This window comes from Lissotriton helveticus, chromosome 7, assembly GCF_964261635.1.
Source record: "Lissotriton helveticus chromosome 7, aLisHel1.1, whole genome shotgun sequence".
In the NCBI taxonomy this organism is placed as follows: Eukaryota; Metazoa; Chordata; class Amphibia; order Caudata; family Salamandridae; genus Lissotriton; species Lissotriton helveticus.
This window is the reverse complement of record NC_136068.1, coordinates 178,273,399-178,300,597: the sequence shown is the minus strand read 5'-3', so window position 1 is coordinate 178,300,597 and position 27,199 is coordinate 178,273,399. Positions and strand designations below refer to the sequence as shown.

The following is a 27,199-nucleotide window of genomic DNA, read 5'->3' as shown; positions in this document are numbered from 1 at the left end:
CAAAAACATGAGTTACTTTTCTCACCACCAACTTCCAGCACAAAAGCATCTTAAGTTTGGAAGTTTATAGGCAAGTGCAGATTTCAAACTCCAGCGTGATAAGTGTGATAACATGCGCCAGTATAAACAAAGGCTTCATGTTAAAAAAAAAAAACACAAACTGAAGTATCTGCTTTCAGAGGCGCTCGAAACTGCTTCGCTGCAGGACTCGGACGTGTCGAAGGTCACACACACTCCAGCTGCCTTTTGTCTCCGGCCAGCGTGTGTCCGTGGGGGCGGGGCCATCGTGTTATCTAACTGACTTGGTCTTATAAAACAATTACCATTTAGAAACACCTAATGGGGCGTAAAACAATGGATTTTTGCTTTTCTATGGTTCGGCACGCAGAGTGAAGGGCTAGTTCAGAAGGGGACGAATTAACATATAGAATATCTCTTTCACAAACAGAGAAGACCGCCAAGCCGGCTTACAAAACCGCCTCCAAGCAGTTTAGCCTCGCCTTGTTTGTGTTTTGAGCAAAACAAGTGTCAGCCTTGCACCGTGACTTTTGCATCGTCCTATACATGAAACCTCTAATCCTCAATGTTTAACGATGTTTTTTATTAATTAGCCCTACCGAAAACATCTGCGAATAATTGGCCCTTGTCGTTTGTTTTGACCCTTCTCGCAGCCGCCATCTCTCCCTTCCAGAAGCTTATTGTCAACTCTGTAAAGTTTACAAAGAATAAAGAATTCTTTCCACGTATTGTTTGTTCCAAGCAGGGCTCAGCTGCCACAAAGAAGTGTGGCAGCCTCACTGTTTGATGTATTTTACGTTAGGGACGAGATGAACCTTCCTTTGTTTACAAGGTATCTCCGGTCACACATGTTCCTGGCATGTGAAGCGCGCGCTCACTTCCCTTCCTCCCTGCCGAAGAGCCGGATCCCCCACACTGCCTGGCGAGCTCTGCTGTTTTCATGGCACACGTGCCTCAGTCTCCATACTTCCTTCCGCTTCGGAAACCCGGGTTTCAGGAGTCTTTCATGTGTCAGAAGTGCTGGGGACAACGTCACCCGAGGGCAGATTAGTGAACACTGATAATCGGCACAGTGACTGCCTAACCTACTTACGGCGCTAGTTTTTTTTATTTTTTATTTATTTAATGAGATTTTCTATAGCGCGAACATTACCTCAAATGTCAAAAACACATGTAAAGGCGGCAGCAGGAGAACATGGTGAAAATATGTATTCGTGTTTAGCAATAAATAATTTCCGAAAGTGATCCTCACGAGGTTTCACCATACCGTATAAAACAAGAAACAACGGCACAAACAGGGGGGCAGAGGCTTACCGCATGGCCTCGGTAGACGCTGCTCGGAAAGCACAGCGTCCTGTAGGGATTCGGGGGCGTGCTCTCCCCTTCCCATTGGCTGGAAGGTAAAATTCCAGCCAATGGGAAGAGGAGAGGGCGTGACTTAAAAAAAGACCCAGAAACGCCCCCGAATCGCGTCAAGGCGGGCCCTGAACTCAGTGACGCTCCTCTCCTCCAATGGCTGGCCAGCATTTACGAGGCCAGCCAATGGAGAAGAGGGGCGTGTTCAGGCCCCCATACTACTAACGAAAGATTTCGGCTCCGCCCACCCACTGCTTACGCAGTGGGACGGTAGGCGAAACCTAAAAATTCATTTTACTTTAGTGTTACTGTGGGGGAAAAAAGTAACCCAAAGAGGAATTCCATTAGTTTGATGGTTATAGTTTGGCATGCACAAATAAAAGAGGCTTGAATGCGACAATATGCAAAGAGGTATGCATTTACACAAAGCGTGAATAACACACAGATAGAGCGGCTAAAGGTTGAGTTCACTCACAGAATCTTAATGCATAGCCTGGTCCTGAAGAAAGCAACCCAACCATTTAGTCAAGATATGGCTGAAATACGTAGATCTCTCGATATAGAAGCACATTAAAACCCCATACACATCAGACTTATTTTTTGTCTTGTTAAAGGATCCCGAAAATAAACATAAGCCAAAACGGTACCTGCAGGCAATTTTTACAACTACAGATCCCTCCCAAGAACAATTAAGTGCTCTGTTGTCTCACAACTTCGAGCCCCCCCAGTTACACAAGGCAGCTCCGGTGAGGACCCTAGGAAAAAGCATGCCACTAGTGACACTAACGGGCGATGTCCTTTTAACTTACAGGGATGACCCCAGGAGGTAAGCCCCATAACTGATTTTTGGGTTATTCACTCTTTTTGGATAAAGAAGTAGTTTAAGTGTGCCATCTAGACAACGGAGAAAAAGGAAGGACGGATTGATGAGGTTAAAGTTACCTGCTATTGCTCGTTTGCTTAAACGTACAATGTAGTTGCTAATCAAATGTTTCAAAAAGTGCCCCAGAATTAATTAGATCTCCAGCCCTTTGAGCTCTATAAAAAATATTTTTTTAAAGCCTAAGGAGGAGGAACACAGCCTTGAAATAACGTTTGCACCTTTTAGGCATTGCATACAGCATTTAAGCTGTATGCTTTCAAATGACTTCTTGTGGGCACGGCAGGACCTTAGTGGTCCTAGAGCCAACCCACTGCCTGTCTCTGGATGGCTTTCATGTCATTTGGATGCATCTTATTGAAGGCTTGGTTTCCTCTTCGTGTGTTTCTCATTCCACAGAGCATTTTTTTTTACTATCCATTTGAATGGATGACTTATGCCCTTCGACTGCTCATATCAGGGAACTATATACATACATTTTTGGAGCACTAAATGGGTAGTCCATGTGTTTTTTTTGCGTTCTCCCCACATGATGCTTCCCCACTTTCCCATACCTGCTCGGTACATACTTAGATCCCAGCTCCTTCGTAAAAGCACAGCAACAGAAATATTTCTGCTAAGCTTGACTAAAGAACAGATTTTTGGGTTGTCTTATCACCAGTGTTCCTTAGCTGTACATGGCCATTCTCTCAAAGGTCCACAAATCTATCCCCAGGCTGCTGCAGAGTAATATTTGTTACAGTTCAGAGTTGTGTAGAAAGTTAATTAGGCCTTTGCAAGCGATACTACATCTTCAAGCTCTCAACTGCTGACCAATCACTTAAAATTACCACTTAACAGAGTGTTTCACTGCTCCTAGTGTGGCATTATTCGAGACCCTCAAGGTTGACTTCCATATGCCTATCCATTATGCTCTAAGCCAGTACCGGAGGTCTGTGGTAAGCAAAATTTGCAATCCATACAAAGTACTCACATTCATGTGTTTCTGTACCCGGACTGGCTAGTAAAGGGGAGCAGTCAAGCACAATGCCTATCATTCACGTAACGAACCATTAGCCTCCTTCGTAAACGGAGTTTTACAATAAATGTAAAAAAAAGCCCCATCTTTGTCCTCGCCCGCTCATATGAGCAACTTTATCAATATGACTCTTCATCTGACAGTAAGGTCGATAAAGAAACTGCTAGGCATAACAGCATCAGATTCTGCTCTAGTAACAACAGCCACGTAACACATGCAACTTCTTCAGAAGTGTCTATCGAACAGTGGTCACAGGCGACAGGAAAATGAGAGGATCTGGTGTTGGTGGAGCCCAGCCTAAATAACGCTTTACCGGGCGGGTCATTCCCCGACCCGCAGCTGCAAGTGACCATCAATACAGATGCCCCCTCATGTGTTCAGGAGCAGATGTGAGCGACCTTACAATCGAAGTCAGGTGGTTCAGCACAAGAAAGGCTACTACACATCAATGTGCTGGACCTAGCAGCAGTGCAGCTTGCTGTTTCAGCGAATCAGAAGCAAATACACAACAACGCTGTTCTCATTTATACAGGCAATATGACAATCATGTACTGCAATCAGAAGCAAGGGGCACCACTTCATCACAACTGTTCCATCTAACAGATACATTTGGCATTGGCCATTCGCTACCAAGCAAATTTTTAGGAGAAAACATCAGAGGTGGACAACAAATTCACAGACATGCTCAACAGAAGCCGTCAGCAGATTAACAAGTGGAACCTCTTCACTAAGGTTATCAACCATTACTGTCAATATTAGCGCACCTCAGTAGCTGAGCTGTTTGACGCACAGAAGAATGCAAAATGCCAAAACGTAGTGTCCAGGTATCCTCCCCTGCAGTCCATAGGCAATGCCCCATGGATCAGCTGGTCAGGGATATTGGCAGATGCTTTTCCATGCTACCACCAGTTCTGTATATTACCAGAAAAATACATCAATCTAATGAGGTTGGTATTCATAGCTGCCACCTGGTTAAACAACCATAGCTCTCAGTACTTCTAAAAATGTCAATTTAGCCTCATGAATAGGTGCAACTATGTCCAAATCTGTCAATTCAAATTTAGCACATCCCACCCTCAGGGAGGACGCATCCGAAGGACTTTTTAGAATTTGGGTATCTACAGCTTCCTAGAGAAAGTACAGAAATGCTCACGGGCTATAAAACCTACCACTTGAGCAGGTTATGCTGCTATATGAAACCACTTCGTCCATTGCTGCCATCATTTAAACATCAAGCCACTAACAGTCAGAGAACAAATTAGCATCTGTTATCTCTGCAATAGTCAGAGCTTGCACACTCTTCAATACATATACACTTAGCGGCATTAGCTGCTTACTTGCAGAACATGCAACATCAGTCCATTTTTTAAAATCCTCTTGTTAAAAGCTTTATGCAATGTTAACTAAGGTTGAATACCATCGACACTGGTACCAATCTCTATTCGGATTACAATATTCACCTTTACTTGTGGGGCCGCCTTCTGAACCCGCCATTCATGTGTGCCTCAACACTAAGGGGAACAACGTAATCGGAGGTGGAGTCTGTATCCTGCTGCATTATTTCAGGGGAAGGACCTCGAGTCATTTCACAACAGAAACTCCTAAGAAAAACAACTTGCAACATCCAATATAAACACTAGAGGGTAGGTGTAGGCAGAGCTATTGAACCTACTGCACTACAAGATGCAAGCCAATTGTTACAGATAAGTAACGTTTCACTTCTCCGTACGGGGAGTCTTAATTCGACCTTAAACATTGAATCTCTTTGCCAGTGTGCAGATCACAGATCAATCGGTTCTCTGCTGGCAATATTACAGGTTTTTATTTTCTCTCTTATAAAGAATACAATCAGGGAATAAATTATAATGAAACTAAAAGGCTTATTTAGCCTTTCCAAATCCCTTTCAAAAGAAATGCAAAGAAAGGGGTAGCTGCGTCAAAGGCTTCACGTAATGTTCCATTTCATAGTCATCATGCCTAACTTAATGGGAGAGAAAGGATTTGGTTAAGTGGGGAGGGTATGGCAACATTGTTTCTTCTCGGAAAGCTGAGGAGTTAATGAATTTCTGCTAGGACAAGTTGAAGGTGTGGACTTTTCATCCTTGAAGGGGTCTTTGTGCCATATGGTAACTGACTCAGGATGCCAATAAAGGAAAGATTCCAGAGCCAGGCAGAAAACATAAATGCTGGAAGCCTCTTTTAGGGTATCCTTCGCTGAAATCTGGAGAGGCGATTCAGGATTCATTACATTTTTAGTGTGGTCTTTTGGACATCTGGAAGAAATTCGGGAACAAAAGCTGGAGCTACTCGAGACCTATCAGAATCATCCTGATGTTTGACAGTTTCAGAACTGATGAGATCGTTTGGATTAGGATTAAGGAAGGGAGAAGCACAGACAACCTTAAAGTTTTCTTAGGCGAATCTGGTCTAAATGGCAGCCTTCATATGCTATACACCTGGAAGGTGAGCAGATGCAGTGCAAGAGAGTCCTACTACTAACAAGTGACAAATTGTTTGGTTTCTCCCAATGTATACGGTTGTTTGTGTTGTCCATTTAAACAAGAATGGAGGGTTTAAAAAAGTACATGTAGCCAGACGATAACCCTGAGCCAAGGAAGATTTGTCATTCTGAAAGTAAGTTCTAACGTGTGTGCAGTTATTACTCAGCAAAGCTAAGTATGAGAAGGAAATAGCTCACTTCAGCACATTCTTCTGTTGAGACAACCATCGTTGAAGTAACTTCAGACTTCAACTTCAGTTTGACATCAGAGCTGACCAAGAGTGGACTTGATTTGTACGTTACACACTGCTGCATTAATTTTCAAGAAGAATCACACATATGAAAGACCCAGAGCCAAGTAGCAGCTATGTTGCAGCACAATACAACACAATATAGCTCAGACCTTCAAATACATTCTAAACTGTGTGTGCAAGTCGTCCAATGGCCATTACTGATATATATATATATTGAAGAAAAACAGAAAGAAAAAAAGAGAAAAGAAAGTTTTAAGCAAGCAAACTGCAGTGGAAATCTATGCCCGACTCAACAATCCCATGCAAACTTCAGGGATGTACATACAAACTAACAAGGAGTAACATTTCCAATATCACAGCAGCAGCTTATAATTTTTAATCACCAATGTCCAAATTATATGAAGCAGTGACGTTTCTTCTTTCAGACCATTGATACACAGGAGTCAGTGGTGTTGGGGTCAAAATTTATAGTCATCAAACCAAGATTTGCAGCCCAGCCAACGCATTTCGTCCTGTGGGTCAAATTGCGTTGGCTGGACTGAGAATCTTTGTTTTGGTAAGGGGTTCATGAGCAGTAGGACCCTAAAGGTTGAAGCGCACGTATTGTAGTCAGTTTGTTTCCTGTCACTTGCGTGACTCTCATTGGGCTACTGCTATTACTATAGTTGCTAATATTCAGCAAGTACCCTGGTAGTCTAAAGAAATGTACTGAGCGCCCATTCTCGTGTGGCGCCTATAAGTGTTTCAGTGGTCTTATCCATTATTAGTATGTGACAGTTAACGTATTAGTTTGAACAAAGGGGAACACCACTTGCACTACAGATCCTTCAATAGTAAGTGGCATAAGGTATACACACTTAAGTACACCTGCACCTTCATGGTGGTCTCTCGTCTGATTTAGCTTCTAAATGTCAAAGCTAGACATCTCATTCAGTTTATCTCCCTATCCCGGATTCACAACCTTGCCCATTCGACTTGGAGCTCGTTACCACCCCAGCCAATATCATGCAGGCCCTTGCACCACTCCGCCAGCAGAGGAGCATTGGAGGACTTCCATTCCATGGTGATACAGTGCTTCACTGACACCAAAGCCAGATTTAGAAAGCAATTTCCATGTTTCGTCGGGACGGAGACGAATAATGAATGCGCTCTCTCAACTGGCAGTATTCTATGTGTTATTTCCATCAGAGTGCCTTATGTCCCACAAGTAGTGGGCTATCACTGGATAATGACACATACCAGACCATGTGATAGAAGTCAATCACATTTTCTGAGCACCTATGACAAGCAGCGAGGAGCTGGCATACATACGCTGGATGTGTTTTGGTGTACGGTAAGCGTGATGCAAGCAATTCGATAGAGTAAACTGCAGCCTTGAATTATTTGAGACCTACTTCACAAATCTCAAACATCGCTCCCACAGCTCCTTTGACAACTCATCCTCCTCCCTGGCCTCCCCCCATTCTTTAAGCACGCCAGTACCTGGTTGTATACCCTGAAGCAATGCCCAATTCATATTTGTAATGGTTAGCTTATTGTGCCAGTGCGTCAATAATAGAAACAGCTTGTTTGCGGTACCTGGCATATAGTGTGCAGTACCCCACATTGGAGTCTTCACTTTAGTCAATGCAAAGTATAAAATAAATTGCACGGGATCAATAACATATATGCCCATTAAATTGCTGAAAGACCTCAATTTCCCTTCTTCCACCAAGTTGTCCCAAACCTCCAGACTCGACCTCAAAGTAAGAGTCGGAAATATTGTTCTTAGATATGTACCTCTGGTTGGAAGAAATATAGGTAGTTCATGGGAGTATGGGGGTGCCTTAGAAGTAGAGTGTACATATTTCCAGCACCACTTGGCAGTATTCAGCAGCACAAGATCAGTTTTCTTTGGCAGCTGCGTACCTAGCAGTCATTCCAGCATATTATCTCCTCATATCACCCGTAATACATCAGATACCAGTCTGCCCATACAGACCTTGGAAACTGATTTTGAATACAAGAGATATAAGTACCGCCATGAGGAAGGGTCATCCCAGTGTATCAAAATAATACAATGTTTAAGGAGGACACACAGTTATTACCTTCCTCATTTAATAATGCTTTAGATAATTTCTTCACCGCGAAGCACATAAACAATGCTTCAATCTTCAACATATGTCAAGTCAATGTAAACTTTATTTCGGCAATTGCTGCCGTAAAAGCACAATTTCATAACTGACAACACACAATAAAATAGGCTACTAAAGTTAAAAACGGTGAGGATTGGGAACTAAATGGTAGTACGTTTTGCATGGAGATCTTAGGGTACAATAGTCAAAAAGACACATGGTAATTTAAGGGAACAGATCGCATCTTGATGGGGAAATACATCATATGGGCCATTTCATTTAAAAGTATAAATAAGTAAGCTAAAAAACATGATTGAAAGCCATAATTAAAAGACAAGCATCAATTAATAACAATTAAGATCTGGAAGAAGAACATTAATATAGGGAGGATCAATACCATTCACAAGACATCTGCGCTTACACCACATTGCAAAAAGAAACTTTGTTATTGCAGCAACAAAAACTGGGTGTGTATCATACTTGAATAGCTGGAGAACCTCTCTAAAGTTCCCGATTCCTAAATTCCTACAGAGTTGGAGAACCCACTTTGATCTTGCAGCCTTGTAGGCAGGGCAAAAAAAGATCACGTGGGCCTCTGTTTCGTCGGACTCATTGCACCCGGGACATAATAGTTTATTAGCTCCAGACCAGTTATTAGAAAATGCATATAGCGGGAGCGTCCCGTGTCGAAGTTGGAGGAACAGTTTCTTTGCTAGGGATGGTTGGATGAGGTCTAAGGCCGGCTCCATTTTATAGAGTGGCTTAACATCCAGAAACCTAGATGTTAGAAATTTAATGTCTGTGTCACCCTATAGGTAGACATAAGATGAAATTCTTTGATAGCAGACTGTTTGGAGGTGGCAGGACATGACTCCTTAGGTGAGGACCACATATCACTCCTTCCATTTTGGCAGAGGGTACTTCGAATATAGGATAACCAAAGGGATTTTCCACGCCCCTAAAGTGAGCATAACTGATTTTAATTCCTCTCTATAGTTGGCCAGCTCAGGTGTACTCCATAGCCGTCGCCAATAAAGTAATGGACGAGAGGCAATCACTTCGGCAATGGGGAAAATACCTAGGTCCATCCGTAAGGGGATTAGAGGGGTACTATTAGGAAGAGCCAATAGTGGTCTTAAAAAGTTATTCTTAGTCACGCTCAGTGCTTTAGTCTGAGAGTGGCCCCAAAGTTCCGCACCATACAAGGAAGCACCCCTTGCTTGAACTTTATAGATTTCTACAGGGGGGCCGATAACCTTAACTTCACAACTCCTGTTAATTTTTAGAATTCCCCCGCTAACCTGGGTAAGTTTTAGATTCGCCTTGGAGATCTGTGAGCCCCAATCCATAGTATCGTTTAGGGTAAGCCCCAAATAATCAAAAACAGATAACTCTCTCAAGGGCAATTGAGTTCATTTTGGGTTGTGGGCAGTTTGTAGTATCTGCATGGAAGACCATATACTTGTTTTCTTTAAGTTCACCTCAAGGTTCCTTTTCTTACAAAACGAGCTAAATGTCTCTAGGACACGCTGCATCCCCATAGGTGTTTGATAGGAGCAGCGTGTCATCCGCAAACATTAATGCTGGAATTTTGCGGCTTGCGAATTTGGGAGAGTCTATGTCCTTAACTGCTAAGAGATCCGCAATTAGCCCATTTAGAAATAGGGAAAAGAGTGTTGGAGCAAGGACGCAACCTTGTCTTACGCCCTTCTCTATGGGGATCGGAGCTGAAAGTTCCCCTCTATTACCATACCTAATTTTGGCAAAAGTGTCTACATGGAGGTTTTGTAACTGGACAAAAGTAGACTGGTGCCCCCATTTCTAGGAGGAGGCCCCACAGCTGGTCTTGGTCAACCAGATCGAATGCCGACTTAAGGTCAACGAATGTTAAGTAAAGTGATCCTCCCTCCAAGATGATGGTTTTCCAATAGATCAGTTGAAGTCTAAACAACTGATCTATGGTTGAGGTTTTTGATCTAAATCCCGCTTGGAGGGGGGTCAGTATGTTATGGTCATCAATCCAATTCTGAAGTCTTCCCAAAAGAACACGTGCAAAAAATGTTTGCGATACGTCAATAATGCTAATAGGCCTGTAACTAGCCGGTTCTAAGGGACAACCTTTTTTAAAAATTGGAATAATCTTGGCACCCGCCCACGTTTGGGAGGGGTGTCAAGCCCTGGAGGATTGCATTAAAAAGGGACCTCAGATAAGGGGCCCAAACTTTAACATATGAAAAAAGAGCTTGTGACAGAGAGATCACAATGTGCATAGGTGAATGATCAAAAGGTGATATCCTTTGGGCCAGATTATATTAGCTACACAACATCCACTCTGTACGTAGCATTCAAGCCTGAATTTTCACCTCTATTTTCATTCATCCATACTCCAGAAGATTGAACAATATATAGCCAACATATAACCAGACCGGATGATCAAATGGAAAAATACAGATTGATTTATTATTAAAAAAGAGAGACACAGTTGTTATTCGTACCATAGCTCGTAGTCATGGTTCATCACATAATTCATTGACAAATCTTATCTCTATATAATTACACAAATATTAAAAACAATTGTAATTAAAAAAAGATGTGTCAATGAATTATGTGATGAACCATGACTACGAGCTATGGTATGAATAACAACTGTCTCACTCTTCTTTAATAATAAATTAATTTGTATTTTTTCATTTGATTATCCGGTCTGGTTATATGTTAGCTATAAAGGATTCAATCTTCTGGAGTAAGGATGAATGAAAATAGAGGGGAAAATTCAGGCTTGAATGCTACGTACGGAGTGGATGTTGTGTAGCTAATATAATCTGTCCCAAAGGATATCGCCTTTTGATCACTGTATAGTGCCCTAATCCTTTGGCCTTAAGGGGCTTCTCTTTACAACGTAGGTGAATGATGCCATCATCCCACATACTAGTTTGGCCACCTGTGTAAAAGTTAGAAAACTCTTAAAGTTCATACACCCCATTAGAACGTATGACATTACAATGCATACATTTACAATGCATGCCTTTACAACTCAGTTTTTACATCGCAACATCCTTTGCAATGCATTCTTTTACATAGCATGCCATTACATCGCATTTTCAGAAACTACCTTTACAACGCATTCCATTACATCGCATTATACCTTTACAACGCAGACCATTACAATGCATATCATTACATTGCATTTAAGGTAAGTGTTGCATAGTATAGGGGTAATAATTACTATTCTAACACCAGTGAGTGCAACAGTAGGGTAAGTGTTGGATAGTGTAGGGGTAAATATTACTATTCTAACTCCAGTGAGTGCAACAGTAGGGTAAGTGTTGGATAGTGTAGGGGTTAAAAATTACTATTCTAACTCCAGTGAGTGCAAAAGTAGGGTAAGTGTTGGATAGTGTAGGGGTAAATATTACTATTCTAACTCCAGTGAGTACAACAGTAGGGTAAGTGTGGGATAGTGTAAGGGTACTATGCGTTGTAATGACATGCGATGTAATGACTTGCGATGTAATGTCTGCGTTGTAGTGACATGCGTTGTAATGACATGCGTTGTAATGACAAGCAATGTAACGGCTGCGTTGTAATGACATGCGATGTAATGACTGCTATGTAAAGGTAGTGCAATGTAATGACAGCGTTGTAAAAGTTGTTTCCCATCCCATCGTGGCTATGTTAACAGCTATGTAAAACTTGTTTTTTGGTATATCTACCCTGTTCCAGAGAGGGAGACGGAGAGAGAACGACGGAGCGAGAAAACATAACATGAAGATAGTAGGAGGTGCCAGAGTAGACAGCGAAGGACAACGTAAAGAATGAAGCAGTGCTGAATCGCCTTAAGGCGCAGAAAGGGTCAGGATTAAAGTGCATGAAAACTATGCAGGGGCCCAAGTGGCGGAATGACACAGGGTTTCACTGAATGCCTAAAAGCAGGGAATTAATCAGGTAGGGTTTTAGGTGAGCAGAGAATACTGTGGGGCTTGAACAATTAGGTTTAGACAAAAGTGTGGTCCTTTGGCAATGCTGGGTCTAGCACCCAGCATTAGAAAGCACATTGTTAATAATGAACTGTGTGAGATGCAAATATAAAGAACTAGTAGAGCAATGCTTGGAAGGGTTAAGGAGAAGCATACTGGGATAGAAGGTAGTCCTGGGAGTATATGTGAGGCACCACGACAGACCTGAAAGCTGTTGCAAGTTCTGGAATAACATCTCATGCAGGTATACAATGTAATGCAGAAGTGTTTAAATGCCCTTGTGGTGGTGAAACAATGAGACAGACTGTACAGAATTTTGGTTCAACAGCAGAGGATAAGGTGTTCCATTTCTAGGAAAGCATAGGTTGAATAGTACTAGTGTATACATTTAGAAAGCTGGTGCACTGTTAAGAGGACTAATGCTTTCTCCTTCAGTACCACAGCACCTCACAGGGAACTGCACACAGCGAGTAGGTACCTTCAGCAGCCATTTGTTGTAAAAAGTGATTCCAATGGAGAAGCAGTAGTAGAACAGAACCAATCCCAAAGTCAGGAGTGCCTTTCTCAGGAATCCGTAGCATAGTGCCTTTTTCCCCATCCGCAAAGGTCACTACTGGAATCTCAGCTCCCTTCAGGTCACAGCAGCATGCAAGCTCAGGAGACACAGTGCACCCTGGGCTCCCAGGTTCTGCCCTTGTATGAGTGCGATAAAAGCAACAATCCTGAGCGGCTCCTTTGCCTGGTATTCGAGAAGGTGGAGAGTGCAGCTTTGTTTAGTACCAGCCTACAAGCTATGGCTCTGGAATGATAAACCGGGATCCGCACGGTAAAAAAATATTTAAATATGAGTTTTGTTTGCATGTCCAGATCCGGTTTATGCAGCCGCCTCATCAGCAGGCAACAAGTTCCTCCAGTTTTAACAGTGGAGTGCAAGGCAGCTCATATAGCAATGTTCGAGTTCAGATGATTCAGAAGTACCTGGCATTGAGCCTGCCATAAAACACAGGTTCAACCTGTATCCACGGTGCAGCAGGATGACTGCTCCAGGGTGCTGGTTCAGCTTTTTTCTGGTGTATCGCTATCCTGTTTGTGCATGGATTTGAGTCGGCTCCTGCCACGCTGGCTTGCATCACTTGCTGAATGCCATGTGTGTAGCACCATTAACTCCCTCCTCTCAAAGGTCTAAAGAAAGAAAAAAGAAAAAGGAATAAATGTGTTAGTACCTCATCCAAACAATAAGAAAAGTCTAACTTCCCTGGTTGATAAATTGGAACAGTAAGGGCATGTAAGAAATTATGCAGCACAACACTCTGTAAGAGAGATGGAGACAGTGTTATCCAGGGAGAAAAATGACTGCTCGCCAATGACAGAGAAATACTTTGCCCTTCCGATTGAGAAAAGTTACAAAACCCAAGTGTTAGAACTGGGGTTTCTGGTTGGCTAAGGCTTGCAACAAAGTCAGGCAGAAACCACCACTCTAGTCAGGGCAAGGGAGTTACACGCCAAAGATAACCACTGCTCACCCCCTTGGTAGCTTGGCACGAGCAGTCAGGCTTATCCCGGAGGCAAAATGTAAAGCATTTGCGCATGCACACAGCAACAACATCCCAGGCACACTACAAAAGGAACTCCACACAAGGTTATATAACAATAGCCTTTGTATTCTCAAAACATATCAGATAGCATTCACACAATATACATTGTGCCAACTTGCAAGGGCAAAATTCCCAAGGGATTATTTACACAGGACAGGGCCACGTGGGCCACTGTCAGGATCAACACTTAGCAGAAATTGGTACAAGTAAAAATAGATCATAAACCTACAACTAGTAGCCACTGGTAATCACTGTACTCTACCTCAACCTGTAACATAACTTTACATTATGCACAGTCACATTGGGCGCAAATTACATACTGCGCCACCCTCACCAGCATCAACACATTATGCGATCTCTCACCAGTCTAAACACATTAGACCCTACCTCCACATTAGGGGCGTAAATCACAGAGTGAAGTATAATCTCACTAACACAAACCTAGATAGGTAAAATAACCTCATAAGCCTAAACCATATCTAGAGGTATCAAACACAGGGTGCGTAAAACATACTAAATGCATTTCATTTCCTAGCACCACAATCACATCAGCACATAAATCACATTAGGGCCTTGTGCCCTATCCATATACCAGCCAACTGGCCATCCAAGAAGGGGCTCAAATGCCCTGTGTCCAGGATGTCAGGGCGCGCTGCTAAGGCAGCGCCAGTCAGGGGTGCGCCATCTGCGCCAACCTAAACGTAGCAGCTGCCCACTACTTGATGAGCAGCTGGGAACAATCACTGGGAGGCCTAAACGCTGCAGCTCGCACTAAGTGCTGTGCAGCTGTGGAAGGCCAAGGTAGGGCGAAGGAGTGCGTCTCACTCCCAGATTCACAAAGACATGTCCCCTGAAAAGAAATGCCTAAACGGTGCAGCTGCCCACTACTTGCTGGGCAGCTGTGAAAGCAAAACTGCGGCATGGGCGCTCACTGGCCCTTGGGACAAATTACGCCACAGGTTGGAGCCACGGGGCTCTGAAAATCAACAGGTGTCCCCTAATGAACTGCGGGGGAAAGGACAAAATGGGCCCCGGCACAACTGTGCCCTCTGGGCCCTGCTAGGGGCTCTTTAAAATAACATGGCCCCTGCTGGAGCCATCTGGCTCTGAAAACTAATGGGGGGCAGGGGAGCCACCTAGGCTCTTTAAACAAATATGCCCCCAGTCGTTGGGGCGGCCCTCTCACAAGCGGGCCGCCCAGGCACCAACAAAGTGCCCGATATGGCCACGGATATTGGGATCCCCACGGGGCCCTCTCGGCCACCATCTCCACGTTGGAGCTGCACACACGGGCTGCTCTGACTAAGCACTGTGAGCCCCACTCACCTGAGCTCTCCTCTCGCCGGTGCCGTCTCCTCTTGGGGGACAGCGGCAGTATTGTGGGGCTCCCCTCACTCCTGGGAGCCCCGCTGGGCACACCCGTCGCATCTTCACCCGGTCCCCCTTCTCGGGACCGGGACTTGAAAACAGAGCCGGCGGTCTCGGAGCAGCTTCTCCCCGACCGGAGGGGCGAAACGGAAGTGGAGCCCACGAAGCTCCGGCTGGCGTCATCGGCCCCGCCCACCTCCTCTACTTCCAGGTCGCGTTAGGCAGCGGCCCGGCAACGTTTTGCACAGCAGCTTGGGCTGCGGCGGTATTTCCATGGCGGCATAAACGGGGTGGCACCCGTAATTTAAATACAACCCCCATAAAGCGGAGTAGGCTCCAGCTATGTAAAATATGAAAATAAACGGGGTGGGCACCCGCGCTGTGAGTAAACGGGCAGGAGCGCTTCCTTCTAGCAAAACGACAGCGCTCTGCCCACAATTAAAAATGAAGCGCTCAAAAGGCGCTGGGGGCACAGAAACCACCAAGCCCCCAAGGAATGACCCCTAATGCAAAAAAAAGGTCCCAGCAACAAGGTTCTCCAGCATCCAGGGGCAGGGCAGGGCCCAGGGAGGCAAGCCTTCCCCTGGGCCCCAGCAGCAGCACGCCCCTGGTAGATTCGAGTCACAAGCAGGAACAAGAACAGTTTCATGGGGTCACAGCCACTGTTCCCTGTAACGCGCGCATCTTGCTTCCCCCGAGCGCGCAGAGTCATGAGGGAAGCGCGCACACATCCTCACGCACACATCCTGTGAATGCTTTCGTGCCGCCGCTTTTAAAACGAGAGCGGCGCGAAAACGGTAATTCCGGCTGTGGCTTCGGGCTGTTTGTGGCGCTTTGTGTAAACATTTGTTAATTGCAGCACTGTCATGCGCTGCAATTAACAAACATTTTCACAATGGCTCACAATCAGCCCCCAACCGTGCTCCCGTAAGAGAAGACATTTAGCAAGTCCAAAAGCACGACATTGTGCTTTTGGACTTGCTAAATGTCTTCTCTTAAGGGAGCACGGTTGGGGGCTGATTGTGAGCCATTGTGAAAATGTTTGTTAATTGCAGCGCATGACGGTGCTGCAATTAACAAATGTTTACACAAAGGGCCACAAACAGCCTGCAGCCACAGCCTTGGACCTCCAGCGTAAGCCTCGCAGATCTCAAGAGGTCCTCGTTACACAGGTTAAGAAACACTGAAATACAGGACAAATATATCTGTGCTCATTAACTTTTTTCAACTTGGCACTAGGAGCTCAATGTATTTATGTATAATAGCACTATCTTCACTTTCTTGAACAAGATGTCAACCTTCAGAATGTATGAGAACCGATCATTGTTTAGAACTATTTTCAAGCTATAGCATCCAGTTTTGATGTCACTTTTGGTGCGCTGTATTAGGAAGGTAAAGCTGATAGGCATTGTTGGTATAATTTTGAGCTTGTTTGGCAAGAGGTAGTTCCAAGAGTATGCAGTGGCTGTTGGGAGGGGGTGCAGTTGTTCAACTTGTGTCAATGGCCTCTGTTAGAATAGGCAATTGGGCTTTGAAAATGCATATTATAGTAGTCTTTGTAAAGTGCCTTAACATGGACATTTTACCAGAGGTACCTCATACCAGTCATAATCGTATACATTCCATGAATGTGTATTCATGTTTATGTTTCAGGATGAGAGCTGAGATTGTAACAGAATGTACTTCTGTAAGAGGTGGACAAGCCACTGAAAGATCAAGCCAGGCTTGAGCCGAGTGCCTTACTCTAGTCCGGCTCGAGGTCCTCTTGGAGCCTCGAACCAAAAACGAGACAAGCTTTTTAGTTGATTCTGCCTGTCATCCATGCTCCACCCTTATGATCAATAAGTAAAACTGTAAGCAATAACATCTGATGCAATAAGGAGAGATACATAGATACCAATTTCGTGAGTGATCTGTACAAAGTAAAACCAGTAATCCTGGAATTTATCCTAGCTTCCAGCTTAATCATTTGTATGATTTTAGGAAAATATTTTATTTCACTGATCCTCCTCTTACTTTATTATCACATATGAAAGCATCTTCAAATGTGTGATTTCAGAATACAAGTTGTACAAAACATATTGTGTTTGATTTAATACACTATAATGTTGCCATATCTATAGGAATCTGGGCGGTATACAGGGTGCACATGACAACTGACTTGCTTCTTAGGTCACTAATGGCATTTTACAAGATGCTTCCTGTATGGTAACCATTTTCAGGGCTTGGATCACACATGGGCTCTTTAGGGCCAAGCCATACCCGTGGCTCGGCTCTGGCTCGCCGCTTTCCTGTTCATTTGCTGGATCGCCCACCTCTACTTCTGTCCCTGAAGATCCTGGGACAATGTGTGATAAACACAAACTACTGAGGAGTAAAGTTGGTGGACTGAGCGGACATCGGTCCTGCGAGTTCCCCACACACGAATCACTGAAACGGTTGCCCACTATGACACAATTCTTTTTTTACTAGCATCAGCTCACTCTACCCAAAGGGACGACCATTCACTAACTCCCAACCTTGATCGGAGGGATCCGTACCCCAAACAGGCAAATTTACAATCTATGGACAGAGAACCACAGCCAACAAGATGGCTGGTGGTCTTGAGGCCCAGCAGTAAAAGAAGGCAGGAGTGGACTGGCATGACTGAGGTGGATCACTGTCTGGGACTGCGGTGGAGGAACGATGGCCCGCTTGTGATTGCCCCCAGAAGGGGGGAAGGCAGTAAGAAGCTGGAGTCTCCACCAATCTGGAAAGGCATGTGCTGAGAGAAACTCTGAGTCTATTTGGCAGGGAAGTGCTTGTGAGACTGCAGTAGCGCAGGGTAAGGCACAGGGAGAGGCTGCACTGTTTCTAAGGACTACAATGCATCTTGCAAAATATCGCCCCTAAATATCAAGCCGTATCTGGAGGACGGCGGAGCGGATTCATGAAGGGCTGCAGGATCATCCTATGCTATGAAGCGCATCTTCAACTCCAGGTGACAGAGGCTAGGCCTCAAAGGGGGAGACTTATAATTTCGCTCAGAAAAGCTAAAGACTCCTACCAATAGAAGAGTGTGAGGGGGGAGCAGTGTACTCGCAATGTTTGTCCCAACTACCTTATAGCCATCCTCCAGTTCTCTATAGCTCTCCATTAGTGGCACTGTCAGTCTAGACTGGTATCCAAACTTGAGGCGCAAAGCTTTCACAGAATGCCCATGTTTATTTGCATGCTACTCTATATCAGCTAAATTCATCACCACTGTCCCAACTACTTGCAGCCATTCCACTACTTGCCTTATCTCTCAGTATGGAAGTGACACACTCAGTCCAAACTGATTCCTAGAAAAAGTCTAAATTATGGCAGGATTTCTGTGCAACTAAGTTACCTATAATGCACATTTGCTTTCAGTGATATGGTAGGTTGCAGGAGGCTAGTGTTCATAGAAGTTGTGACAAGGCAAGCTTCTTTCGGAGTCTGCACAATTGTTTGTAAATTTGCTGGTAACCTGCTACACATCATGATGTGAAGTCACTCAATTCTGGGAAGGACCAGATTATTTTTCAGGTCTGCAAGTTGAATCTCATGATGGTAATGAGGATTTCCAGAGCACAAACTGCTATTCGAAAACAGGTGTCCTGGAGCAAAACAGCTGGACAGGAGAAGAAAATCAGTGCAAAAGCCAAGTTTATAAACCTTTTAGGAACGTTATATAGTTAGATTCAGAACGGAGTGAGATGGGCAGAGAAGTCCACAACCTGGATACCAAATAAGAAAAAGCTCTGACATCTGATCTTGAAAGAAAAGTTCAGGGGATATTAAGCAGAAAGGTGCCTCCTCTGCGAGGAATTCCTGTAGGTGAATACCATGTGATTCTGAGTTGGACAGAAACAGCACCAAAATTGTAAACATCAATGCAGGGTGCTTTGAAATGTAAGTTTTGGGAGACAGGCAGCCAGTGCTGACTCCTAAGGCGAGAGGTTACAGGAGAGCGGACGTTGTGCTTTTGGACTTGCTAAATGTCTTCTCTTAAGGGAGCGCGGTTGGGGGCTGATTGTGAGCCATTGTGAAAATGTTTGTTAATTGCAGCGCATGACGGTGCTGCAATTAACAAATGTTTACACAAAGGGCCACAAACAGCCCGCAGCCACAGCCCATTAAATGAAGTGCAGCAAAAGAAAAGACGTGATTAAGTGGTGTCTCCCGCCTCAATTGTGCCGCCACTTTAATCATGTCACCAGCCCCTCCTCACTAGCGGTACAGGTCTCTGTTGTGGCTGGTTCGGGCCGATGCATGTGCGCTCGGGTGTTCCAGAGCCATAGCTGCCAATGTTTCAGATTGCTATGGGTGACATTTTTATAATTTCTTTGTAATCTTGAGTGACATTTCAACAAATGTGAGTGACACTTTCTTTCAAGCACAATCAAGCAATGAAGATGAGGGAAACATAAATATAAGACATTACACCCCTCAGATAGCTGTAATTTATTTTATTCATGGTTTTTCCTCTTTTTCATGGCTGGATTTTACTCGACAGTGTCACTCATAATTGTTGAAATGTCACTCATAATTACACTGTAATTATGGAAATGTCACACACAAGCAATCTGAAACCTTGGCAGCTATGTGTACAGCACACATTGTACTTTTGGGCTTGCTGCAGCCAAGCCTCCTAAAAGTTATACACAGCAGTAGTTGGCTGCCAGATTGTGAGCTGTGCATGGAGATAGACGAAGGCCACTGCCAGGCTTTGCTGCATGCAGCTGACTGTACATATAATAAGGGTGTTGTCCTCATGTGAAGAGTTGGATGCTGTGCATGTTCCTGGCCTCCAGCAAATTTCAGGCATCAATTAAAATGTCTAGATAACTCTGGTAATTAATCGTCTTGCTGGAAAGAGATAGAGGTTTGTCTAGTGGAAGTTTTGACTCATCCAAAGGTCGCACAGTGGGTTAAAATGCCTGCTGCTAAGAACATGTACCCTGCAGATAACAAAGTGCATAAATGTAAATAGGTCAGTGGGTTACTGCTTCTGTAAGAGAGCTCATTTTGTTACTTGTGGTTTGTAAGTCAAAATCCTAATATAGAGCATTGAGCTATTAACTCTCATCAAACAGCTGCATGTTAACTGCAAGTATTATATTAGAGCAATATGTTTTATTGCCCAGCCTTTTATTATCCTAATTTTGCCAAGAGGGTTCATTTGGGTAAAAAAAACATTTCTTGTTTTAAAGAAAACCTCTAACAATGGTGTCACATTTTGAATTCTGAATTCGTACTTTTCCAGAATAAGCACTCTTAAACTATATTGCCTGCTAGTATCGATAACTCCTACACTTCTCCTTGTAGTCTTGTCTGATGTAACACTTCCAATACACTGATCTACACACCTATGATTTTCTCTGTGCAATGTGTGTATTATGTAAAGTGCTCTGACACCTTACACTGGTATGAGTGGTGCTATAATACTTAATGAATCAGAGAGCCAGTGGTTCTGGAGACTTGAGGGCTGCTGTTAAAGGGTGCTAGTGAGGGAATCCGTGGTAGAGGTGGCCATTGGGGGGCGCCAACAAACATTGACGCACAGGGCGCCACCAGTGTTAAAGGTGGCCCGGCTGTGCATGGGCGTCCGCAGCATTGTTTCCAGGGGGGGGGGGTAAATGTTTAACTTCATCACCATCCCCCTTGCACCCTTTTCTACCTTGCACCCTTTTCCCCTCTGCCTTGCACCCTTCTCCCCTCTGCCTTGCACCTTGCAGCCTTCTCCCCTCTGCCTTGCACATTTCTCCCCTGTGCCTTGCACCCTTCTCCCCTGTGCCTTGCACCCTTCTCCCCTGTGCCTTGCACCCTTCTCCCCTGTGCCTTGCACCCTTCTCCCCTGTGCCTTGCACCCTTCTCCCCTCTGAACTTGCACCCGTCTCCCCTCTGAACTTGCACCCGTCTCCCTTCTGCCTTGCACCCTTCTCCTCTCTGCCCTGCATCCTTCTCCTCTCTGCCCTGCACCCTTCTCAGCCACCCCCTTGCATTCTTTCCACCCAATGGCGGGGGCTGCCACCTAGAACAATGGCACCATTTCAAAAGCATGATGAACTAAGGCTGGCCCTGACTGGGCCCACACCGGACGCACTGGCGATCCAGGGGGGGGGCAAGTGCCTCCCCTTGCCCCCCCCCCCCCCCTTTTGGACTTGCTGCATTTCTTTTAGGTATCATGTTAGTTCAAAATCTCTCTGCTTAGCCTAGTGTGCAGCCTGGCTGGTATTTTGTTGCTTCTTTCTGTCTGTGCATCCAGATATACAATACAAAAAGTTACATTACACCTACAGCAGTAAAATCTTATAATGGTACTATCATTGGAGTCTTGTGCTTTTCTGAACCCGAAGTGTACTTGTCTGTGTAACTAATTCATGTCATGGCGTGTGTCTAAATTGCAAATCTGCCATAAGACCCTTAATGTGGCGATTTGTGTGTGAAAATGCAGTCTTTTCACTTGTTTAAGCATGAATTTGGAGTGACATTTGGCACTGCACCCACACGCGTGGTCTGGTTCCTGGCGCACATAAGCATGGCTGCAGCGCACAGAGACCCCATAGTGCCGCACACAGAGGAAAAAAATTAGAGGGAACATTGGTCACAGCGCCTCTTTTATACACACATCCTTTGTTTCCAAAGGTGCAGGCAAGGGGTGAACCAGATGCAACTGGTTCTGGAGCAGTTTGTTTTGCTCAGCCCCTCTGCCTATTCACAGGGTGGGTCAGGGACATCAGACACACCACAGGGGGTGGATCCAGCATTGTGGAGGGAAGGCCTAGCCCTATTTATGTCCCAGGTGCACTCCTCCCTCCCATCAACAAGCAGATCTCTCCATTCACTACCGGGCAGACCCATCCTGGCTCCTGGAGCCAAGCACACCAGCCAGATCCAGCCAATCACAAGCCAGACAGTCAATTCACATTCACTGCACAGACATGCAACTTCTAAAAGTGGCACTTCTACACTAGAAACATCATCGCGCAGAATTTAATCTCACGAGTTCGCATATACCAAACTCACCCCTGCACTCCCCACACATCAGGAACTACCATGGACACACATATTCCCCATGCATTCGTATTGGAGGGCAGGCCACTCTCACCACACATACACAGAGAGCACGTGCACTTTATACTGGACCACAGTGAAAAAGTGCGCAGAAGCCTAAAATCACCAACACCAGGTTACAGAAACAGGCTAGGAAAATGCAAAAAGTTTTGGGGTGAACCTGCCAAAAGGGCCAAGTCCAACACCAAGTATAAAGCAATACACCGCATGCTGCCTGTAAAGGTTGAGATAATCATGTTTTAAAAAGAAACAATTATGGGTCTCAAACTTGGGTGTGTCTATTCTAAAGAAAAAACAGGACCTCCCCAGCCTTGCCCATTTCCCACACCTCATTGTTGCCCCTCTACAATAGCATTCTCTTCACCACCCCCCACACTTAACTATTCTCTTCTTTCTTTCCATTTCACTAATTTCCCCTTACATGTGTTCTTTATTCCCTCTTTGCCAACCTAGTGTTGATCGATTTGGTGGAACAACAAGGGGTATGCAAATTCACATAATTTTCTTTTAACCCCTTCGATGCTCATGACGGAACCGTTCCGTCATGAGCGTCGGTTGGCCTGTGCTCATGACGGAACCGTTCCGTCATGAGCCCGTTGGCTCATTAGAACGTTCAGCACAGCGCAGGAATCTGCGCCGCGCTGATGTGGTTAAGTAACTACACATGACTTTAGGAAAAAGAAAGTAAATGCAAATCTGTCACGGAGTTTTACATTGTAGTACGAAATAATTTATCACATGTATTTCGAGCTACAAAAAAAAAAAGTGCCGCCTTGCATTGTCTCCATGTTAAGCAACTCGATTTTACGTTCTGAAACAGCAGCCACAAGCTCTTCCCAATAGGTCTTGAAGCAATTTCACTACCAGTGCCAATTTTTAGGTCTCACCTAGCGACACAGCGCATGTGCTGTCGCTTGCGAGACTACTGTAGTCAGTTTTGCTTCGAAAGCGGGATGGAAGCTCTACCCATACTTCTGATTGGCACGCGTCAAAAATGCGTGTTTTTAATTGGAAGGGAGGCATGTTTGTTCCCTCCCTGTCTCTTGTTTGCTGTGCCTACCCGGACAGAAGATGTGCTCGTGTACGCCGTGTCTTTTTATTGCGGTGTTTCAGCACAATGCACGCATGGCACACTTAATCTTTTTTTGTCAGGAGATGTGCACGCGTACGACGTTTCTTTTGCTCACAGCGTTTCAGCACAATACGCGCACGATTACAGAGCAGGGGGGAGTGCTTCGAAGCACTTCTTTTAGAGAGAGCAAGGTAATGTTGAGCCCTGTTTCCTGTCTTGCTCTTTCTTTCTTTCTTTCTGTCCATCTTTCGCGCTCTCTCTTTCTGCCTGCTTCTCCATTTAGATCTCTCACTCTCCACCTTTCTCTCTCTCTCGTTCTCAGTTCTCTCCTTCTCCCTCGCACTGTCACTTTCTCTCCTTGCTTCTTTATGTCTCGTTCTCCCCACATACCTTGTCTGCCCCTTTCTCTCTCAATCTCTCACATCTGTCTCTTTTCTCGCTCTCTCCCCATCTCGGTCTCTCCCTCCGACTCTCTTTCTTGCCCTTTACCCCTCTGCCTCTCTCTACCGCCTCTCTATCTCCGCCCCTCTGGCACATTCTATCTCACCTTCGCCCTCTCTGCCCCACCCCGTCTCGGTGTTGTGTTGTTTCTGATGTCACGTTGGTAAACACATACATTAGTAAACGCATATATTGAAAAAACATCTCTTTTCTACAAAGGCTCCTTTTGAAGTGCAGACACCTTTCAAAATCGTCCTTCCACCTTGTCCGGCGTGAGCTAGAACAAGTTATTAAACACTTCAGAGCAGCGGCTGCTGGAGAGGCGAGGATCACAGTGGCTTCAGATTCCTTCATACGACGCAGGGGGTTAGAGTTTGCAAACTATGTCAGTGAATCAGTCCCTCCACCGCCTCACTTGTCCTAGAATGAGCCCCCTCTCTATGTTTTACAGGCGTAAACTATGCAATCAGTTTTGCCTTTGGGACCTTATAAGTATTTAGAGAGAGGATAAACAATCATCTGGCAAACAGGCTTGTGCCCAAGAGCTCTGCATCTGTCCTCTATGATACTCTCTCCCTCCGTCCCTCCGTCCCTCTCTGCCCAAATATCTTCTGCTTTCCACATCTTTCCAACTCTACCTTATCTTATCTTAAGGGGAATTTCTATAGCGCTCTGACACCATGAGTTTCCTGGCGTTCGCTCCTCACTCCTCAGTCCTCTTCCATTTTGCATTGTCATTCTTTTTAATCTCTCTCTGCTTCTTTTCTCTTTGGTCCAACGTTCACAGTCCACATCTGTTATCCCTCCTCTTCAATACCCTTTCTCTGTAATTTCTTCAATTTCTACTCAATATTCCGTTCTTCCTTTCTTAACTTTCGCGCTCTTTTCTTCCCTCAGTTCACTGCCCTTCTCTGGTAAGAGGGAGTATTCTGTACCTCAGTCAAAACATTTTCCTGCCTGGGTGTTTCATATGCAGTGTTTGACCAATAAATGTATGCTCTGTTGAACTGTATTCATTTGTTTTAAAATTCTGCAGGCGGTGCATAAACACGTACGTATAGTCCTTGCTTACCAGAAGCAAGGCTGGCAGTAAAAGACTGCCAGCCTGGCTTCTCGTAAGCAAGGACTATAAGTACAAAGTGCTTATTTACGCACAGCTTGCAGGTTTTCAAATGCATAAATAACAAGCATTTACAATGCAACGGTCTCGGCAGTATTAAAGGAAGAGCTATTGGCATTGCTCCTGACATTTATTATTATTATTTTTTTTTAAATCTTAAATAAATGGCATTGTCATTTACATTGCCAATAGCTTAATCGTTAAATAAATGAATTGTCATTTACAATGCCAATAGGTTAATCGCTCGCAAATGCATGACCTATTGCATTTACACCCACACAGAGCCACATACAAAGCCACCCACACACACATACAGAGCCCCACACACACAGAGCCACCCACACACACAGAGCTCAACACACACACACAGAGAGCCCCCCCCCACACACACACACAGAGCCCCCCCAGCCACACACACAGAGCCCCACACACACAGCCCCTCTAAGTAACATTAAATCTTGGGCTCCGCCCACTGCTTCGCAGTGCGACGGGTCCGAGACCTAAAAAAGTGCTAGGATAGAGCTGTGTCAGCTGTGAATTAAAGAGTTTAAGAACCCTGTTTGAATAATGTGATAATAGTATCCAAATTGGTGTACTCGTTTAACTGACCTCAGAAGAATGAAAGGCTAAATTGACTTGCTGGAATTCACCCACCAGACGTGCAGATCATCACATATCTAATTTGTGGGCATCTAACTAAGCTACCCTGCCAGCGATGAGAGGCCCTGGTGGCACAATAAAAGCCACTGGATGAATGAAAACTATTGGCACAAATGAGAAGCACAACCCAGGGTCAGTGATGGACTTGAGATTTTTGTAACAGATCATGGGTGCATAAATGGAAAAGGATCGTTGTCTATTTTTTTTTCTCACACTTCTTTGGCACCTGTCAGTAAACAGTAAGTAATGCACATTAAACGCATCAGGCTGCAAAAAAATGAGGCACATTTGCGACAGATGCTAATGTCACTGAGGATTTTTAGTAGTGGACATTTCATGGACCAACATGGGAACATATAGGCCACAAATAAGAGGCAGAGAGGGCAAGCATAAAAGCAGCCGAATGGCACACTAAAGTTTAGTGACTAAACTCACCCACGAGTACACCTGAGGGGTACTAAAGTTGGCCACTCGAAGAGGGACTAGTAACAGTTGCTGAGGTTTGTGGACACCGCAGTAAATTAAGAACACAGCTGGCAACAAATGAGGTACAATGAGTGTTCAAATGAGTTGCACTGTGGAACACTCTGTAACGAGTACACCTGAGGGACACCAACATCGACACTTGAGGGTACAAATGAGTGGCATATGAAGAACACACATGGGAAACTGCACAATTTAGTTACACTGAGCCACAGAAGCAAGATTCACAGATGCATACAAAGGAAGGAGGTTCGAAAGGGTGTAATACAGAGACACTGAAGGGAACAAGCATTGGAAATGCAATAGGTCTCGCATTAGAAAAGTTGGAGTTATTGGTCTTGTAAATGACATATTTTATTTATTTGTTGGTTTTTAAATTGCTAAATTGATGGCTTTGTCATTTACAATGCCAATAGTTATAACTTACGCGAATGTGACACCTATAGCATTTGGAATGCAACATGTTTTGTATTTACGTGACTTAGATGGCAGCTCTGGTCGTTAGGCCACATCTCTAGAGAGCAGGAGAGTGCAGCAGGGGAGAGAAGCACAGCAATGCAATAGGTCTCGCATTAGGAAAGTTTGAGCTATTGGTATTGTAAAGGACACATTTTTTATTTATGTGCTTGTTTTGAAAATAGCGAAATTAATAGCTTTGTTATTTACAATGCCAATAGTTTTATCTTTCGCAAATGTGACACCTATTGTAACACAATATGTGTTGTGAGGGTGGGTGAGGGTGAGGGGTTGAGGGTGAGTGAGGGTGAGGGGTGTGAGTGAGGGTGAGGGTGAGTGAGGGTGAGGGTGGTGAGTGAGTGAGGGTGAGGGGTTGAGGGTGAGGGGTTGAGGGAGGGTGAGGGGTTGAGGGAGGGTGAGGGGTTGAGGGAGGGTGAGGGGTTGAGGGAGGGTGAGGGGTTGAGGGAGGGTGAGGGGTTGAGGGAGGGTGAGGGGTTGAGGGAGGGTGAGGGGTTGATGGAGGGTGAGGGTGAGGGTGGGTGAGGGTGAGGGTGGGTGAGGGTGAGGGTGGGTGAGGGTGAGGGTGGGTGAGGGTGAGGGGGTGAGGGGTTGAGGGGTTGAGGGTGAGGGTGAGGGTGAGTGAGGGTGAGGGTGAGTGAGGGTGAGGGTGAGGGGTTGAGGGTGAGTGAGGGTGAGTGGTTGAGGGTGAGTGAGGGTGAGGGTGAGTGAGGGTGAGGGTGAGTGAGGGTGAGGGGTTGAGGGTGAGGGTGGGTGTGGGGGTGAGGGTGGGTGAGGGTGGGTGAGGGG

General features: G+C 44.9%; 1 protein-coding gene across 1 annotated transcript in view; it reads right to left on the bottom strand.

Moving 5' to 3' along the window:
• The window catches only part of SLC35H1 (solute carrier family 35 member H1), a 125,406-nt gene that overhangs the window by 69,924 nt on the left and 28,283 nt on the right, over nucleotides 1-27,199 (bottom strand). Inside the window, exon 2 of the mRNA XM_078651890.1 lies at nucleotides 12,596-13,299. Coding sequence (XP_078508016.1) covers nucleotides 12,596-12,715 — 120 coding nt within the window. The 5' untranslated portion in view covers nucleotides 12,716-13,299. The remainder of the gene's footprint in view (nucleotides 1-12,595; nucleotides 13,300-27,199) is intronic.